Here is an 18672-nt window from a genome sequence, read left to right as displayed (position 1 = left end):
GGGGCAAAAAGACAAACAATGTTCTGTGACAGGGGATGGGTTGTATGGCATCCTCAAGGTACTACCCTGGATGAATGGGTGGCTGGCTGGGTTCAGAAGCCAGAGGGGATGGACAGCTGCTTTTAGCCAGGACTTGCTCAGACATCACGCCCTGGTGCACCCAGATCCGTGGGTTTGGCAGAAAGCCCCACCCCATCCGCCAAGGCCGAAAGAATGCAGCACTCTTGCACGTTAATAATAAATTGGTCTAGCGAGTCTGGCCTCAGAAACCCCGCTGTGGGGTAAGTAATTGTTAACCCTGTTTCACAGGCATCCGAACCCTCCAACGTTTGACAGATGCCACATCAAGCAAGGGCGAAAAGCAGCATGCTTTATCGAGCATGGAAAACCACCTTTTAAATGCTGCTGTTGCTGTTAGTCTGAAACACCAGCCATGTATCTGGTAAGTTATTGTAGAAATGTTGAATTTAAGAAACGAAGGCTGAAAGTGAGTTCACTGGGGGCATTGCTGGATGGTGAAGCGGGGGTGGCTGAGCCTCTGGCCTTCTGTGCAAAGCCCTGAATTTCCGCTCCTGCCTTGCTTTTAGAAACCTTTACAATTTTGCTTAAAGGGCAGGGGCAGTGAACAGTGAGTGCTGGGGGTGAGACCCCCCGGCTATCCATCTTCTCAGTTTGCCCAGCGGGACATATACGTGTACATTATAAGATGCAAATGTTATGTCAATTTGTACCAGGAGCATGTGTTCCAAACCCTTTAAGTGCCGAGCGATACCCCTGGGGCTCATGGTATCAACCGGCCTGACAATATGGGATAGAGGTAAGGGTGCAGAATTACATTTCCAGAACTGTAAAAATGTAAAAGACGGAGGGCTAAACCCCTGCATAGTCATGATGCTCACTGGGTAGCTCTGAGGATGCGGGTGGCAGTGCCCAGATCCAGCCGTCATTTTAGACAATAACCACACAAAACATTTGATGAGCATTGCAACCAAAAGATGCATCCAGCCAGTTGAAGAGGGATTGGACAAGTGTCAATCTATAATGGCAACAGTCTTAGAAATTTCTTCACTCACACAGATCTGCTGCCTCTGCTGTACTTCAGGCTTTCTCAACCTTGGCCCTCCAGATGCTTTGAGACTACACTTCCCATCATCCCTGACCACTGGTCCTGCTAGCTAAAGATCATGGGAGCTGTAGGCCAAAAACATCTGGAGGGCTGAGGTTGAGGAAGCCTGCTCTACTTGGTTGGGGTAACTGTCTCAGTCTCAGCTTGACCTCCCTGTTGTGAAGATAAATATCGGACAGTCTGCTATACCATATACACTGTCCTAAACTTATTAGCAGAAGAGTGGGACACAAACATGACATACAAAATATGAGTTAACTAGAGAGAAGATGGACCAAGGAATGTGTCATAGGGAAAGTCAGGGGGTAACGGCATGCAATTTTAGTAAAAGATAACTGAACTCCAGATCGTTTTTAGAGAAAAGTGGATTTATAGGAATGTCACCCATTTCAGGAAGGACTCCTCTGCATGAGACACAGAAATTCAAGAGGTGAAGCTTCCCTCAATCACTGCATCTCCATGCTGAGAAAATGCTGATTTGATCCTGGCACTCAATCAATAACTTTTCCCAAAGTGATAGCAGGGAGAGAAGAAAGGAGGCGTGCAAGCCAAAGTGAAGCAACAGAACCAAGGAAGGATCTGAAAGAGACTTAACAGCTACTATCTTCCACAGAACATTATGATACTTTCATATTTGGCGTTTCGTCCAGAACAGCCACTCCAGTTCCTTCACCTGCATGAAGCCATCCGCTCCTGTGCTTTCCCTGTGTTTAAAGGCACCTCCACCCCACTTTGCCTTTGGATAGGCTCCACTTCTCTTGCTAGTAGGAGCCAACTGCAATGTACCTTGGGATTTGGTGCTAGAGACCATGGATAGCCCTCGGTATCCCATGCTCTACTGCTGCTGCACATTGGAGCAAGAGTCAGCCTATACCAAGTTATTCCAAAGGCAGAAACATGAGCTTCCTTAATGCCCAGTGCGCCTCCTCCTCATGGGTGTGGGGAAGGAGGAAGCTGTGTCATCAACACAGCTTTCTGAGTTTCTGACACACAGGATCATGCTTTCTAGCCTCAAGGACATGAATGCAAAGCCCAGGTTCCTGATCCCAGCACCACCACCACTGCTGCTGCTGCTGCTGAGAATCATAGAATTATAGAACTGTAGAGTTGGAACGCACCATGAGGGTTCTCTAGGCCAACCCCCAGCAATACAGGAATATTTTGCCCATCTTGGGACTCAAACCCACGACTCTTGAGATTAAGAGTCTCATGCTCTACCATCTGAGTTCTCCCAGCTGCTAGATCTCCCCAGTCAACCATGAGCCCAGTGGAGGGTAGCATCAGGGATGTTTCCTGAGTCCTCAGGCCTGTGTTATCATCCAGTCTGCCTGCATTCTGCATTTACACAGCTCATTATTTAGGCTGTGTAACTTTGAGGAAGTCAGTGCAGCACATACATGAACCCTTTCCCGCCCCCTTTAATCCCCACTTATCTGAGAAACAATAGCATTGAAGATAGGGACCCTCAGGTTCAGAGGGGCCAATGTGGCCCTCTAGACCTCTCTATGCAGTCCTTGAGACTTTCCCAAGTCATCCCCCCACAAGCTACACCCCTCACTGACCTGCCTCTGCACCGTCCTGCCTCTAGTGATCTTACCTGCCTGGAATATATCCTTGACTTGTGGTAAGACTTCTTGCTTGATTGCCTGGATGGATGGGCATATGAGCCACGGAGTGTGTTCTGGCCACGCCCACTACTGATATGCCGCCCCCTTCTGGTTGCCCACAAGTAAATGTGGCCCTCAGGTTGCAAAAGGTTCCCCACCTCTGCCGATGCAGCCTGACCTAAATTACAGGGCTTTTGTGAATGGTCCCGCCCAGTGCTGGCTCTGACTATTGACACTGGTTTGCAGCACCTGCCCCAAACACCAAGCCATTCCTACATCTGGCCAAATGTCCCCTGCTTCTGTCCCTACTGCATCAAGGACTCAGTAACTGCTACAGCTGAGAGTCTCCCATGAACTTACCAGGAGTCACTGCATGGGTGTGTTTGCCTGGGGAACTTTATCTCAAGACTTAGCAAACTGTTTTCGCACATGGAACCTGGTCGTACCATGGTAGGATTTGCATATTTCCAGGATAAGACTTGCAGCGGAAAGTATGTTTTCTGAACTACCTTAAAATGCCTGTACAGGATGCCAGTGTTAGAAAAGAATCAAGGACAAGATAGCAAAGATCTGTGTTTGGGTTGAACCGAGTCCAGAAACAACTTGCTAACCAGTTTTGCTAGAAGAGAATAGTTGTAGTATTATCTCATCTACTGACTCCAGACTGAAACCTGGTAGCTGCATTCTGAACCAAAGGGCAGTCCCATCTGGAGCTCATTATGGCAATCTGTTCTGGAAGTAACTAGACTCACTACAGCAGGGATGGGGAACTTGTGGCCCTCCAGAGGTGGTGGAGGCCAGCTCCCATCAGCCCCAGTCAGCATGGCCAATATAGACACAACTGTAAAAGGATGGAAAGGTGGGGAGGAGAGGTGACAGACAAGAGTTTACTGTGTGCTGCACAGCTGAAGGTCCGCGGTGTAAGGCTTATTGAGCATTCATTCTAATTTGCTTGCCCAAAGCTTACACAGAAGTTAGGCGATGCCTGGCCTTCTTTGAGCATTTGTTCTGATTTGATTGTGGGCTGGTTACACAATCATCCTGATTTGCTTCTGGGCTGTTGTTCATCTATGCCTTCCCCTTACTTGCTGGCGCATCCCATGCATAGGAGCCAACTTCTAGCGGTCGAGGTCTCTTTGGGGGCCCCCAAAAATATTTGAGGTGGGTCCAGCGGCCCCCTCCCCAAGTTGATGGGCATTGCCATTCAAATGGTGCGCACACACCACTTCATGCGATTAATTATGCTAGGCGGGGCCTATTTGCCTCCCCACCCATATTTCATTCAAGTTGGCACCCTGATCCCACATTTTTCAGTGCAACCGCTTTCCTTTCCTAACCACAAGAAGTCAAAATGGATTTGTCACGCTAGGGCAAGAGAGCGCTTGAAGACACTTCGATGGCGCGCGGACTTAAAACTCCCCAGTATGCTCTTGAATCCCTCCCTCCCATAAAATAAGGACGGAGGGTGTCGAAAAGGACCCCGCTGCGCCACTGCCTGCGATCCACGCTCGCAAGTCCCATGCGCGCTGCTGCTCTTTGCGCGCGTGGCGCACCGTCTAGTTTCCCCACTCGAGTTTTGGGCGAAAAGAAGAGGGTATTGTTGGGAGCGCGCGAGAAGAGGCTGCCCTCCATTCCACTTCGCGAGGGGGGAGCAGCCAGAATGCCAGACGCTTCGTGAGGCGGAAGTCTCGTGTGGAAAGACGGGGGGGGGGGAGGATGGGGCTCAGGAGTTCCTGAATTTCCCCCCTGGCCGGACTTTTGAAATCCATTCCTCCGGACTTCGTTCCCTGACGGCTCCGGATTGGTCAGGGCGGGCTGAAACTCCGCCCCGCGCTCTCCACATCCCTCTCGTGCCTCCTCCAGCGACTCCAGTGCTGGATGCCCGCCGTGAGGGAACGGAGGGCGAAGGATTTGGGGGTCTCTCACGTCACTGGCATCCCTCGCCAGGCTGTGTGGGGCGAGGGGGGACCGCTCTCCCCGTGTTGTGGGCGTGCCGGCAAGTTTGCTGTGTGGGAAAAAAAATCCAAGCTCCTCAGAAATTCTTCTCTTTTTTTGTCCCCTCAAGATAAGGTAAAGTCCAAAAGTTTTTGGTATTTGTATGCGTGTCACACATGAGGGGTGTGAGGCAGACTGGGCTGGCAAGGGGAAAGGGGAGCTGTGGGGTGGGGAGTGACATCGGGGGCCTTAAAGGAAATTGAGCTCTATGGCAACTGCTAATAAACTCCTCCTCATCATCATATGAGAAGCAAGGAATAACGGAGGGAAGCTGTAATAGGAAAATGTGAATTTAAAGAGGCCAGGAGGAGAAATGGAAAGCAAGTTGTTTGCGGGATGGGCACTGGAAGGAGAAGGGGAGAGACAATGTAAGAGAAAAGAGAAATGTAAGTAAGTTGAAAGGGGATTTGTAGATGGGGAGGAATGGGCAGAGAGGGAAGAAGAGATAGCAGGGTGGAGAAAGGTCTAAGGAGTCAAGAGGGAGCCATGTCACAGAGGAAAATGGGCACTGAAGCAGAAGTTGTGATGTGTGCGTGCGCCAGGTGAAAGTAGTTTCGATCATCTTTTCTTTGAAGGGTTAAGCAGGCCACTTTGCTTTTTCAGACAGGAAAGGGAATTCCGGGGGGGGGGGTGTATATGTGAAGGGACTAGGAAGTACTTTGATCAAAGTCTTGTGGCTCCTTAAAAACTAAAAAATGTATTATGGCGTAAGTTTTCGTGACTACTGTTCACTTCATCAGGTGCATCTGAAGTACTTTGACATTCAAGATCAGATAAACACATACACACACACACACACACACACACGTCACTTTGCTTTCAAGGCTTATGAGGCTGACCTTCCAGACTATTCTCCCGATCTGGGCAGGAAAACTGTCTCCAGCGGAAGGATCTTCTAGACTTTTGCTGGTTCCAGTTCCACATGGCTCAGCTGATATAGCTTTAAGTGTTGCCTAGCAAGGGGAAATGGGCAAGGATTCGTTGCACTCAAAAGTGTGACTCCAAACAGTTCTAGTTCTGTTCTCAGACCACCTTGAACCATCTCTTTCTGCTTTTGGTGTGCCTACCTTTAGGGAAGCCAATTTGGGTTCTAGCTGTTCCAAGCAAGGAGACATCTGGATCAGTTCCCTTTCACTCTTATTTGAAAGAGAACTATCTCTGGTGACCTCTTTGAACTTTACCAACTCAAAACTGAAAGCCTAATGGGCAACTAACATGATACATTGATTAAGTTTAATGTGACTGTGGTGGGCTGGACAACAGCAAGCCAGAAGAATCCCCTAAAATAAGAGGCGTCATGAAGATGGTGGCCATTTCATGTTGTTCACTCTCTTCTTTCTTTGGGGTTCTTATAATAGGCAGGACTGGGGTGAAGGAAAGCTGGGTATCCAACCTGAGAGATGCTAGAAAAGTAGGGGGCAAGCACCTGTGCCAACCTGGTGTCCTCCTGATACGTTGGACTACAACTCCCATCAGCAGGGGCATGCAAGGAGTAGTGGCCCAAAACATCTGGAGGGCCCCAGGCTGGGAAAGCCTGTTCTAAACAGATGGCCAGTGTGGCAAATGCTGTAAAGGAATGGCTGCAATCCTATCCACCCATGTTTGGGAGTATGCAACTGTTGAACTCATTTGGACGAGCCAAGTAAATACGCTTAGGAGTCCACTGCACATGTGACAGATGAAATACATAGACTGAGGAGCAGAACAAAAGCCATTGTTCATCGGTTGACCACGAGAGCTTTCCTCAAACAAAGGCATAACTGGATGTTTGGCCTGTGAATTCTAGTGAGTGGGAAAGATTTTTGTTGTTTTCGTTCCAGACTAATTTGGTAGTCTCAGCAGCAGCAGCCTAGGTTGGCTGGAAGGAGAAAGAACGAAAGAGGGAGCAGAGCCAAAGATGGAAGATAAGGAGCTCTGTGGAGCCAGTGGCACATTGTGGTTTGGGCATTAGACCAAGGCCTTCTGGCTGCAGGGGAAGGGCACTGCTTGGCATTTGCCACCTGGGGCAGCAAGGACTCAAAGAGTTAGACTTTGAGCTTGTTGTATGTGTCAGGAATTATTTATTGTTTATTTCATTATATTTTTGTCCTGCCTTTCTTACAAGGAGCTCAGAGTGGCATACAGGGTACTTCCCCTCACAACAACCCTGTGAGGTAGGTTTGGTTGAGAGAAACTGACTGGACTAAGGTCACCCACTGAGCTTCACTAGGAATGCAGGCCTCCTAGCCCAACACTCTAGACCAGGGATAGGGAAGCTGTGGCCTGCTAGATGCTCACCCTCAGTGTTAAACCATGGTTTAATGTGATGTGTCAACCAGGCCATTGTACATTGTACACAAATAAAAGGAATAGGTTCCTACACTCAAACTCACAAATGGACTGGAGTATGAGGGACTTGGAGGGAAAGGGAGAGGACAGAAGAGTCAGTGCTTATCCCTGACTGTACAGTTGTAGAAATATCCCATGAACATGTTTAGGCTACTGTGCAAGAAATGAGAACATACACACCCAGCTTCCTGCAAAAGCTGCCATGTTGGTCAGCATGATGTAGAAGGTAATGGAAATATAGTATCTGCCAACTACAGTACATTCAGGCTTGCTCACTGGTTGCACTTGAATATGGCGTAACGAAAAGCCTGAATGAGCAGCTCTAGACTGACTGGATGCAAGAGATGCCTGGTGCTTTGTACTTGATAATAGTTTGTGGAACAGGGAATTGCAGCAGGTGCATCTTTTCTCAAACATGCCACACTGTGACAAGACCAGCTGCAAAAATTACATTTTCTTCAACGTTGTCAAAGTTACAGGAGATCCTGTTCTCCCTTGGTTCTGGTCACTCCATGTGTCTACCTTAACCAGCACATATTTTTCTTAAAATGGTGTATATTACAATTCTGTACATTCCCAGTTTTTGCTCATAGCCTGCAAAGAGAGAAGGCTCCAGAGGAAGCAAGGCTCAGGAATGCATCCCCTTCTTCTGGAGCTTTTCAGGCAATGTGGTCCACTGATGGCTCTAGACTCCATCATTCCTGAACCTGGTGCCTTCCAGATGTTTTGTACACCAGCTCCCATCAGTCCCAGCTAACGTGGCCAAAGGTCTGGGATAATGGCAGTTGTAGTCTAAAACACCAGCACCAGATTTATGAAGGCTGCTCTAGGCAGTGGATTGTATCTCTGTGGTATATAAGGAATGGGAGAATTAAAAGCAAGATAAATTTTCATCAACAGTCCCTTCTTTTTTTCCTGAAAGGGCTCCTGTGCCTTTCATAGCTGCATGACACACAGAAAATCCAGCTGGAAATATTCTCAGCGTGGAGATACATTGATAAGAAAAGCCTGGGACTCTTGAATTTGTGCTTGTTGTGCAGCTGTGAAATGTACAGAAACACTGCCAGGAAAAAGTTGGCAACTGTTATTTACAATAACTGTATTTTAGGTTGCCACTATTTGTTACTGGCAGGGCTTTGGGGCCTTTAACAGCTGCATGATGGGAAGAATTCAACTACTGCATCTCTGTTCTTGGATAAAACTATACCTATTGAATTTTGGCCCCTGCAGCTGTTAAAGATAGGAGACCCTTGCCATAAAGAAGGTGGCAAAACTGCTAGTACTTCTGATGATTTAAAAAAAAATATATTATTTTTATATTTGATTATTATTGATACATATTATCTATTTGTCCTGGATTTCTTTTTTGGAAAAAGGAAGGTGGACTACACATATTAAAAAATAAATAAACACTGCATCTTGCATTCCTCACTAGCTCCTGTCATGTGTGTGAGAGAGTATGTTTGAATAAAGCACATGTATTACCTCCCAGATTGGGCGGGGGGGGGGGGGAGAGCCAGCCATCTTCTCCTGCCCCTGAAGCGTTACAACACTTTGGCTTTTGACATGGAGGGTTCTGCTCCATTCCCTGATGCTGGAGAATATGTCTCCCAAAATGCAGGGTGAACAACCTTTTCAGGGTTAAGAGCCATATTCCCTTGGGGGAAGGTGGTTGGGAGGTGGTGACAGGTGGATTAAAAAGAAAAAGAAATGGACATCACTTCTCTCTCTCTACCTGTCTCCTCATAAGTCATGTATCATCCATTCAGTCTCTCTCCACACACACAACACCCATTATCTCTCTCACTTCATTCATTCCTCTTTCTTCTTCATCCATCCATCCATCCATCCATCATTCTTTCTTTCTTTCTTTCTTTCTTTCTTTCTTTCTTTCTTTCTTTCTTTCTTTCTCTCTCCCTGCCCCATTCCGAGTTTGGGCGCTGCGCCAAAGACGGTGAAGGGCGGCATGGAGCTCAGGTGGGGTGTGGGTGGCCCACCTGTGTACAACGTTATCAGTAAAGGCAGCAAGCTCTTTCTTCCGTAGTGATGGAAGCCATAGTTTATTGGAGAGTGCACATGGTAGAAGAAGGTCCCAGGCAGAAGGGAGCACCATGTGCTTAAGACTAACTCCTTCCATTATTTAAGAAGAAGGCTATAGCACTGCTGGCACTGAATGCAAGTAGCAAATAGCAAATCCACTGGAGAGAGGGTGTTGTTGCGATCCATCTTATAATTTTTTCATGCTGCCTTCACCCCCATGGGTGACCACCACTTCTGTGTCCTTTTGTCAACAGACAAGTGACACTGGCTGCCCAAGGAATGAAGGGCAGAGGGTCACTGTTTTCTCCCCCTCCTGGGGTGGGGGGAGGGCCGTCAACATCTATCATAAATCCCAGTTTGAGGTTTTTAATCTTTCATTTGCCAGCTGCGTAGATAAGAGGGCCCCTGAGCGAGCAAACAAGAGCCAGGGCTGGGAAGGAGACGTGGCCCTGGCACAGAGCATGGCATTCTAGCCTGCCTTGGCACCTGTGCTTTCCAAGGTGATCCGCAAGAGAGGGAACAAATGGAGAGGGGGGTGGGATGGAGCTCCTGGAAAGGCTAAGGGCAGGGCCGGCACAAGGCAACAGGCTAAAAAAAAGGGGGGTATTCAGCTGAGAAATGGGCATAAGAGCATTTCTTGGGAGCCAGCTGAATGAAAGGAAATTTTGTACTGAAATCTGGCAACATGTCAAACCTGTGAACTTTTCGTCTTTGTTGAAATTTCAAACCCTGAGCAAAATACCATTCAGAGCTGCTTCCAAAACATTTTAAAAATCATGGTTTTCTGTTGTTGTTGTTTTTTTTTAAAAAAAAGTCAGGGCAATGAGATAAGGTGAACAGTTGAAGTCAAAACAAAAAAGCGTTATCTGCTACATGCAGTGAGAACCCACCAGAATAAGAGTGCACAACAAGCAGTGAAAAACAAGTGAGTGGAGAAGCCAACCCACCACACTTCGCAGGGCAAGGTCAGGTGTGCCTTCATCTGGGTGCTGCTCCTTTGGAAGGCCCTCCCACCCCACTGAAGCAGGCTTCCCACCCTCCATGAGATACAGATGGGCCTCTCTGGATCTTAAGAAGCAGGCAGGGTGATATGGAAGGAGATGGTCCCTAAGGTATCCTGGACTTAAGCCATGCCAGGTTTTAAAGGTAATCACTGGTAACCAATGAAACTTATGCAGATATAATAAATTAGGACAACTTCCACTCACCATCAAATTTTGTTTCAGACTATCTTGTTGGCCATCCTGAGCCATGCTAGCAGAGTGGGGAGGTAAGGGGGGAAGTTATTCTTGCCTGCTTATTGGAAGACCTTGTGCCTTCTCCACAACTGCTTGACCAACAATGTTGCACTAAATATAAACTATGACAGCACTAAAGCATAACAGGCAGAAAACCTCACCCACCTGGTGGGGCATCTGAGATGTTGTTGTTCAGTCGTTTAGATGAAGTCCTATTTAATGGGCCCCATGGACACAATGCAAAAAGTGAGTTTTTGCTACACAAGTTGGCGACAAGAAGCAGTTGAGCAAAGTCTCACTTCTGAGGTTTTCAGTTTCAGACCATCTCAGCTCAGGAGCCTCACCTTCCTTTCTGTCTTTTTTCAGAACCTCTTACAGCAGGAATCCAGGATCAAGGCATTTGACTCTGGCTCTGGCGACCTGCTATCCCATCTGTTAGCCAGTTCCCATACCGGTGGGAGGTGGAATAAGAGAAGCCGGGAGAGAGAAAGAGCAGGCGGAAGAAGAGTTAGCGGATTAGCATTAATCCTCCAGCTTTGCACACTTCCAGCCAGACAGGAACAACGACCGGTGTAACAACAGCCTCCTTGATCACTGCTTCTCCTCCCTCTGTCCAAGGAGAGAGAGAGACAGGGGTTCTGGTCTACACACATCTCTCTGTATTCCTGAAGGCCCAGACCTGGAAGAAACAAATTAGCCTGGTGGCTTCCTTAAAGCTGTGAAGAGGCGCTGTCTAAGGGATCTACAGAGGTGGGTGGAAATCAGGTGCCCACACCCAGCTGGAAACCTAGAAGTTCCACGACAGGTTGGTCCTGAATAGGTCGGAAGAAAGACCTCTGAAGCAAGAAAGAAAGCAGAGGGACAAGTGATGGAGGGATCCTGGACTGTGACCAGTCACTGAGACACAAACACCTCCAGAGTTGTGCCCACCTCTCTTGAACGGCACCTCCCTGTATTTCTGAGACAGTGTTTCGATAAACGGGCTAGGAGATGAGTCTTGGGAAGCTGCCAGTGATTGGCTGGGTGTCTGGCTCCCACAGCAAGCGCCGTCTCAAAGTGGAGCTGACCCCGGACATGATCAGCCCACCACTGGGGGACTTCCGCCATACCATGCATGTGGGTCGTGGCGGCGATGCCTTTGGGGACACTTCCTTCCTCAGGAACCATGGCGGCGAGGAAGCCAAGCCCAACAACTTCTTTGCTCGGACACTGTGGCACGTGAGGAGGAGCCCGCTAAGGAGCCGAGGAAGCAGGAACAAGGACGAGGCCTCTCCTACGCCCCCTGCCATCTCACCCATCATCAAGAACGCCGTATCACTGCCGCAGCTCAATGAAGGAAGCTACGGGAGCGATGGCTTTGGAGTACCCTTTGCCTTCAAGAGCACTCCCAACAGCTTCTCTGGCTATGGTAGGTGGCATCTGGTGGTGGATTGGTTTGCCTTGCTTCACTCTTAGGTGGGCAATCAAAACAATCCTACACATATGCAAATACTTCTTTACTGAATACTTTTGAGATTTCTGTTTATTTAGGAGTGCTGTGCATGTTTAAGGGCAGCATGCTGAACTTGGCCTCTTCCATAATAGTACAACTATTTCTCATTGCTCTTTCTCTATCTGCTCCATTAAATCTCTTTTCTTCAGTTGTTTTACTTGTTACAACACAAGTCTGCAGCTTGCTGTACTAACAAATCAGTACTTTCTCCTGAGTCATTGCAACGTGTCCAATAAACAACATTAAATGACAGGCTTGCATTAAGTTGTTCCACGGGCATCACCGGCAAACATGACTGTACATATGTTTAGGTCTAGAGGACTTTTAAGTGAGTAACAAAATATAAAATAAAAGCTAAGGAGATAGAAGGTTTTTGGTTGGGACGTAGCTCTCCAGGACTCTGAGTGTTTTCATAAATCTCCCCCCCACACACACACACATAAGCAAATGGTAGCAAAGCATTTAAGTATGCGCCATAGATCTCATCCATTTCCTTGTGATGGCTTTTCCAACATACTTCTACCAGTGTACAAGCAGTGATATTTCTGCCAAGTCATGCAATCCCAGAATGCACTGCACATACTCCTGGCACCATTAAGAAGAGGCTAGAAATAGCTACGTATGTTTTCTGGTCTACCCAGTTCTCCACAGAAGTCTGAAAGACTGATGATGGGAAACATGGTTTGGGGGAAAAACAAGGGAAAAGGAAAAGAAGGGGCAGGGTAAATCTCTCATTGCAACTATACATGCTGTTAGTGAATATTACAGGAAAGCAAAGCAAAGGCCCTGGATATTTTCAGGAATGACTAATGTTTCAGAGACGTCTTATTTTCCTCAGAGTAAACATTAGGTCAGTGCAGCGCATAGGGTCTTCTATAAGACAGCTACTGATTCTTTCTTGTTTGCTTGCATACCTCTACTACCCTGGCTTATTGACTTGCTTATTACTTTTCTCTCTCATCTGTTTCTTCATTGTTTACTTTAGATCAAAGTGCTACTCTCTGAAGTCCCTTGCTGATTTCTTTCTTTCTTTCTTTCTTTCTTTCTTTCTTTCTTTCTTTCTTTCCTTACCATGTTACTAGCAAATAAGCAAGCTTAACTTTGCAAGAGCTAAACTGGTAGAAATTAGAGCAAAATAATCAAGAGCAACAAGATCAGCTTTGCAGACATCATGAGCAAGTCAAATTAGATTAAAATGTACAAGCAGACCAGGAGAGAAAAATAATTGATGTCTGCTGAACTGTGAACAGTAGCAGATAGAGTTGCACGTGGCACCATGGCTCACCTGACCTCTGATTGGTCACATTGCTGCTGCTTACCAGGAAGTAACGGAAGAGGGGAGAAGTGGGTGCAGTGCAAACACACCAGCAGGAGTGCTGGATTGTCCCTGCCAGTGTGTTTGCACCATGTTGGCCTTGCCACTGCCTCACCTCTCTATGGTAAGCAGCAGCAGTGCAAGCAACTGGAAGTAAGGTGAGCAGCAACACCCCACGCCACCATCTGCTGCTGACTGCAAATGACGACAGTATGGAGCATCCTAAGGGGAGGATAGTGCTATTGCTGTCCTTGCTAGAGTTGCCAGGTCAGGTCAGGAGCATCCCAGACCCTGAGATTTCAGGGCCCAAACCAGAGTCCTTGGGGTGGCCCTTGGTGATGTCATGGAGATGGGTCCTGGAGACAGAGGTTAATTGGGAGAGGAGAGTAGGGCAGATGCGCACACAGAGCGTGTCTATGCTATAATTTGCAGCCAGCTCATGCCAGACTGAAACCTTGTCCACTTGGAGATTCAAGCCTTTCACCCACGACCTGGAAAGGGCCAGGCAAACCCTTCAAGTCTGGAAACTCTAGTCCTCACTTCTGCCTCATCTGCATGCTCAGTGTTATTTGTGAAAAACCCTGCACATTTACAAATTGTACAAATTGTACCTCTGGAAAAGACAGGTTAACCCCAACTGGCATACAGGACATATGTGTGTATCATTTGCATAGCATCGAAAAGCTTTTCACAACTTATGCTGAATGTGCACGGTGCATGTGAGTGAAGATAGCATTAACACTTTTGCTTTTAAAATATATTTGATTTGTGATTGGAATCAAGATATGTAACGAGTCTTGCTTGTCATTGTTCCCTTGTAAGCCATGCTGGCAGCCTTTTCAACTTAGAATTTTTAAATATATATATATATATATATGTGAGACAAAAACTGGCTGGTATTTTACAGTACTGGCATTACTTTAGGGGTTAGTAAGTGTGGAAGAAAAGGAAATAAAAGATGGAGAAAGAAATCTAAGGCTTCAATCCTGTGCCCAATTGTTTTAGAAGTCTTAAATGTGCAAATGCAGTGGAGATACTGTAATTTCACTGTCACATAACCTAGGATTGGGCTGTACATCGGTTTCCTGGTTTGTCCAGTATTGTCGGATAGTCATGGGCATGTAAGGTGATAGTTAAATAATTTGGGAGCAGCCTTGTCAGAAGCTCTGGAAAAGCCTGTCTTTTTTGTCTCGAGTCTGGATGTTTGTCTCAGGCAACAAATGCCGAACATGCAGCTGTTAGGAAATAGGACTGTGTGTGTGTTTTGGGTAAGGAATTTACAGCATGTTTGGCAGAGGAGAAAGGAAGAGAGCGGGATATGGGGGAAAGGTGACAGTAACATGGGCCCTGGAACAGAGAGTATTGAATGGAGGGAGAAGCAGACAGACAGGGTGCAATAGGGCAACCCTGCTCCATTGGCAAAACGCATTGCCTGGTTCACCTAAAAGGGGGAACCTAGACCCTCCACTAGCCAGCATAACTAAAGCTTCTTGCCCTGTGGTGATCTGAGCTCAAAGCTTTGCATAGCAGCTAGCCTGACTTTCACTGCTTAAACAGAGACGCTGCTTGCTCTGTCTAGACTCTGCATGCCCAATACGAAATGTCCACACTGCAGCATTTGCACTGAGGTGGGACTAGCAGGGAGGTGAATAACGGTCTCTGTTCTGAGCTCCTGTTGCTGCAGAATGGCTTTTCCCCAGCTGCCTGGCCCCCTCTAGCATTGCTGGCGCCTGCCTGGCTTTCATCAAGGCAGAGAGCGGGGCAACGCTGCCCTCTGTCGAACATTGCAAGCCATGCAGCAGTTGCCGCGCACACATCCTTCCGCCCCCAGATTTCTTTATATCGCCTTTTCTTTTCACCCAGATTAATTCCAGCTTTATGAGTAAAGGAGAAGCCTGGGTCAGTCATTCAAATATAGACCTGGTTCCCCATTCTCTCCAATTCATCCAGCTAATATTGCAGTGCAATCAAGCCTGCAATCCCATTGCTTGCTATTTATTTGCGGCGCAGCCAACCCTACGATTTCATCACTCAGGCCAAATGTCCCTGGTGCAGAATTCACTCTGCTCTTATCATAACGGTGTACACAAAAGACTGAAGGTTATTCACAAAGGCTATTAACTTAAAAGTGATCAGCATCTACATCAAAGTATCTTTAAACCAATGAGCCCCACACTACTTGTTGTAGCACTTGAGAGGGACTGGAGAGTGCCTTGAGTTATTAGGCAGTTATTGGATCGCCCATCAGTTTATGCCCAATGGATCTAGCAAGGCAGCATCGATCCCCCTCTTTCTGCCTCTGTATGGAAAGTGATAGTATCCTGATAGAGGACACAGCCCACCCTACAGCTGACAGGCATAGAGGCAGGGGTAGCCAATGCTGTGGTTGGACTCGCAGCTCCCATCAGCCCCAGCCAGCATGGCCAACAGCTGGAGTTTATGGGAGATGGAGTCCAGCAACAGCTGGAGGGAACCACCTTGGATACCCTTGGTTTGGGGTGATGTAAGAAGCATCCTTCTTACCCCCCAAATCTTGGTATTTCACCCCTGAGCCATAACTGATTGGGCTATTAACTAGCCTGCCCCCTAACTCCAAGGTAAACCACCTTCCTCCTACTGTTCTGGGAGCTAACTGAATAAATGATGTGTTTTTGTGAAAGTACATTGTGCCTCCAAGGTGGGAAAACAACCTCTGCCCTGGTTTTCAAAAGTTTGGGAAGCTCAGGCCACTGAGTTTTATTTGCCAGAGGATGGAAAAGACAAGCAAGAAAAGTAGTGTGCCATTATCATACTGAGATGTCACATATTTCCTCTCCTCTCTACATCTGATAGAGACTCTGTTGGAGGGAGGGAGGATACCGGGTGAGCTCAGGGATGAACCATTTGCTCTTAGCACCGAGAGCTGCTCATTGGAAATAGCTCATAAGCCACTGAGCTGTGGCTAATTTGCATATTTTAGTTGCATGCTATTAACACAACGTGCATGAGCATAGCAAATGTGAATCAACATTAGCTTGACACAGTGCGCTCCTTCTGCGATAACCTCATCCTGAAATTGCCATCCTCTGATGCAAAGAAACCTTGACTAAGCACTTGAAAAGCAGCAAAACTGGGTCTTAGAAGCCATATCAGTTGTCAAATGTAATAAATGTGGTCTTCATTCTGACACGCTTGCTTAGTTTTCACCCTTCTTTTGCTATCACATCTGTTAACATCTCTCCAATTGTGAGGGACAGAGACTCGCAGGGTTTTAAAAAGAAGGATTGGGCCACACAAAACAGCTTTCCCTTTCCCGGGGATACCTGGAGACTAATGCTGACCCATCCATATGTTTTGCATCATATATGGATAAGAGGATTGCCATCCTACACCAGCCTTCTCCAACGTGATTCTCCCTAGAAGTTGTTAGATTACAATTCCCATCCTAATGGATGTGGGGGTGATGGGTGTTACGTTCGAAAACATCTGAAGGGCACCACATTGGAGAAGGCTGCCCTGTGCTCTCGTGTGTACTGCAAAGGACAGGTTCTCCCATGCTTTGTTCTGACCATTGCTTTCACTGCCTTTTCAGGAGTGGAATCTGGATTCTGCACCATCCCTCGTGTTCCTCGCTCAGAGAAGACCCAGGAAAGCTCCCACCGTGCCGAATCAGCGCTGAATCGCTCAGACTCCTTGCTGTCTTTTCGCCTTGACCTTGACCTTGGCCCCTCCCTGATGAGTGAACTCCTCCATGTCATCAGCTTCCCGGGAGATCACGGCCACAGCAACACAGAAGAGGAGGAAAGAGGGGAGGGCAAAATTTCAGCCTGCAGTGACACTGCCTCACCACTTTGCCCAGAGGACACCAGTGGGGAGGACTCATTGCCCTGGAGACCAGGGTCTCTTCATGCTAAAAGTGAAGAGAGCAAAACTGCATCAAGCTTTTGGGTTCGCTCCGAGGCCAGTTCACCACTGGTGCAATCCGTTTGTGCCAATGGGGATTTTCATTCCAGAGAGTCATCGCAGGAAGGGTCGCCCTGCTCTAGGGGAAAGCCCTCCGAGCTGGGAGCAGTGCCGAAAGAAACCCACTGGCAAGAGCACCAGAATGGCTGCGACATGGAAGCAAGAGAATTCAACCGGGCAGCCCAGGTTTTAGCTTCCTACCGCAGCCTGCAGCAGCGAGAAGAGCCAAGAAACCAAGCCTCATGGGAAAGCCCAGAAGCCAACATGTGGCGTCTGAAGGCTGAACAGCAGGAACGCAAGGCCAGATGGCACCACAGAGTAGAGGAGGAGGAAGACGAGGAGGAGGAGGAGGAAGAGTTCTACAGAGATGGAGCAAGCATTGCTAGGGAGAGGCACAGTGATTCCTTTGACTATGTTGATGAGGAGGACGATGAAGTTAAGGTTTGAACAGCTGTAGATGCTCTCTTGTGACCTCCCATCACACTCCCAGGAGAGACCAGGGTTAAAGGGAACTATGCACCTTGCAGGCCGACTGGTGTGTGAACTCACAGGGTTAGCCTTCTTTGGAGATGTTCTAGATGGTGATAGGCCGGTGAAGGAGGGAGCTCAATTACCTGCTTTGCTCTCCTGCTCCTCCTTCTGGCTTTGGTGGTCTAAAGAAAGGGGCAGAAGTAAAGCAGAACCACACAAAGGAGACAGCCAGCCTTTGTTGGCTCTTTCATTGAGGTCATGGCTCTGCGATGCAGCCAGCATTTACAGGTGTTAATGAGTTCACATTTCCCTTTAACCCCATTGGCTGACTGATTCTGTCACTGAAAACTGTGGCACAACCCCTCCATGGCCCGGTAAAAAGAATTTATCCTTAAGGAAAGAGGGGGGAAACCAAGGAGACCCTGTACACCACTGTCAAACAATTATAAGAAGGGAAGTTTTTTGAAAAAGGAGCAAACCTGAGGTCTAGGTGGAACAGGAAAAGCCACAAGATGCTAGGCTTCCTTCAGTCCCAATGCAACATTATTCACCTTTCAGGAAATACTTGTGTCTTCTGCTTGAGGTAAAGATCACAGTCACTAATCTTCCAGTCCGATATTCGAACATCAAACTATCCAAGATGTCCTCTCTCCTCTGCTTATAAGGAACACCAGACTTGGATTGGATTTGACCTCTAACTGGCTCTTTGGTGCTCCATGCATTTACTGAAACCTGGATGGACCTGGTCTGTTTATCCTTCCTTTTGCATTCTAGTGAGGAAATGTACATTTTGGTCTTCTATGAAGTATCACTCTGAGCTCATTCCAGGGAAGCCTATCTATGAAGTTGTTGTTCACCCTGCTTCCAGGGATTGCACAGGAATTGAGTTCAGGATCCTCCATTTTGTGTAAGTGTAGGAATCCAATTCACAAAATGGGAGACAGAGGGGGGCCTCTTTTCACCCTGCTCCCTGGGTCTCCTAGAGCAGGAATAGGGCATGTAAGGCCCATAAGCCATACCTGTTGTTTTTTAACTGTGTCCCCAGCACTCACAGCCTCACTGCCATTGTGGTAGCTCACCCACGGGCTGCTTGTTCTGGAAGAAAAGCACTTCTCAGG

General features: G+C 47.5%; 1 protein-coding gene across 2 annotated transcripts; it reads left to right on the top strand.

Moving 5' to 3' along the window:
* Positions 1 to 237: 237 nt before the first annotated feature.
* On the top strand, positions 238 to 18272 carry CDC42EP1 (CDC42 effector protein 1). 2 transcript variants are annotated; one of them, XM_053407088.1, is made up of 3 exons: positions 238 to 442; positions 10701 to 11742; positions 16713 to 18272. In XM_053407088.1, exons 2-3 carry the CDS (start codon positions 11325 to 11327, stop codon positions 17528 to 17530), a joined length of 1236 nt encoding a protein of 411 aa, XP_053263063.1. In that variant the 5' UTR covers positions 238 to 442; positions 10701 to 11324; the 3' UTR covers positions 17531 to 18272. The 2 variants fall into 2 exon arrangements, with proteins under 2 accessions (XP_053263063.1, XP_053263062.1); XM_053407087.1 differs by lacking the exon at positions 238 to 442 and adding an exon at positions 4513 to 4803.
* The last annotated feature ends 400 nt before the right edge of the window (positions 18273 to 18672 follow it).

The sequence above is a fragment of the Podarcis raffonei genome, chromosome 10 (genome assembly GCF_027172205.1).
Source record: "Podarcis raffonei isolate rPodRaf1 chromosome 10, rPodRaf1.pri, whole genome shotgun sequence".
NCBI lineage: Eukaryota > Metazoa > Chordata > Lepidosauria > Squamata > Lacertidae > Podarcis > Podarcis raffonei.
The sequence above is the reverse complement of the archived record's forward strand: the minus strand, read 5'-3'. Positions and strand labels throughout refer to the sequence as shown.

Excerpts from the sequence above, each read along its gene's own strand:
- CDC42EP1 (XM_053407088.1), top strand. The coding sequence starts at position 11,325 with ATGAGTCTTGGGAAGCTGCCAGTGATTGGCTGGGTGTCTGGCTCCCAC. Across the intron at positions 11,743-16,712 it reads CAACAGCTTCTCTGGCTATG|GAGTGGAATCTGGATTCTGC; the intron begins GTAGGTGGCATC and ends CTGCCTTTTCAG.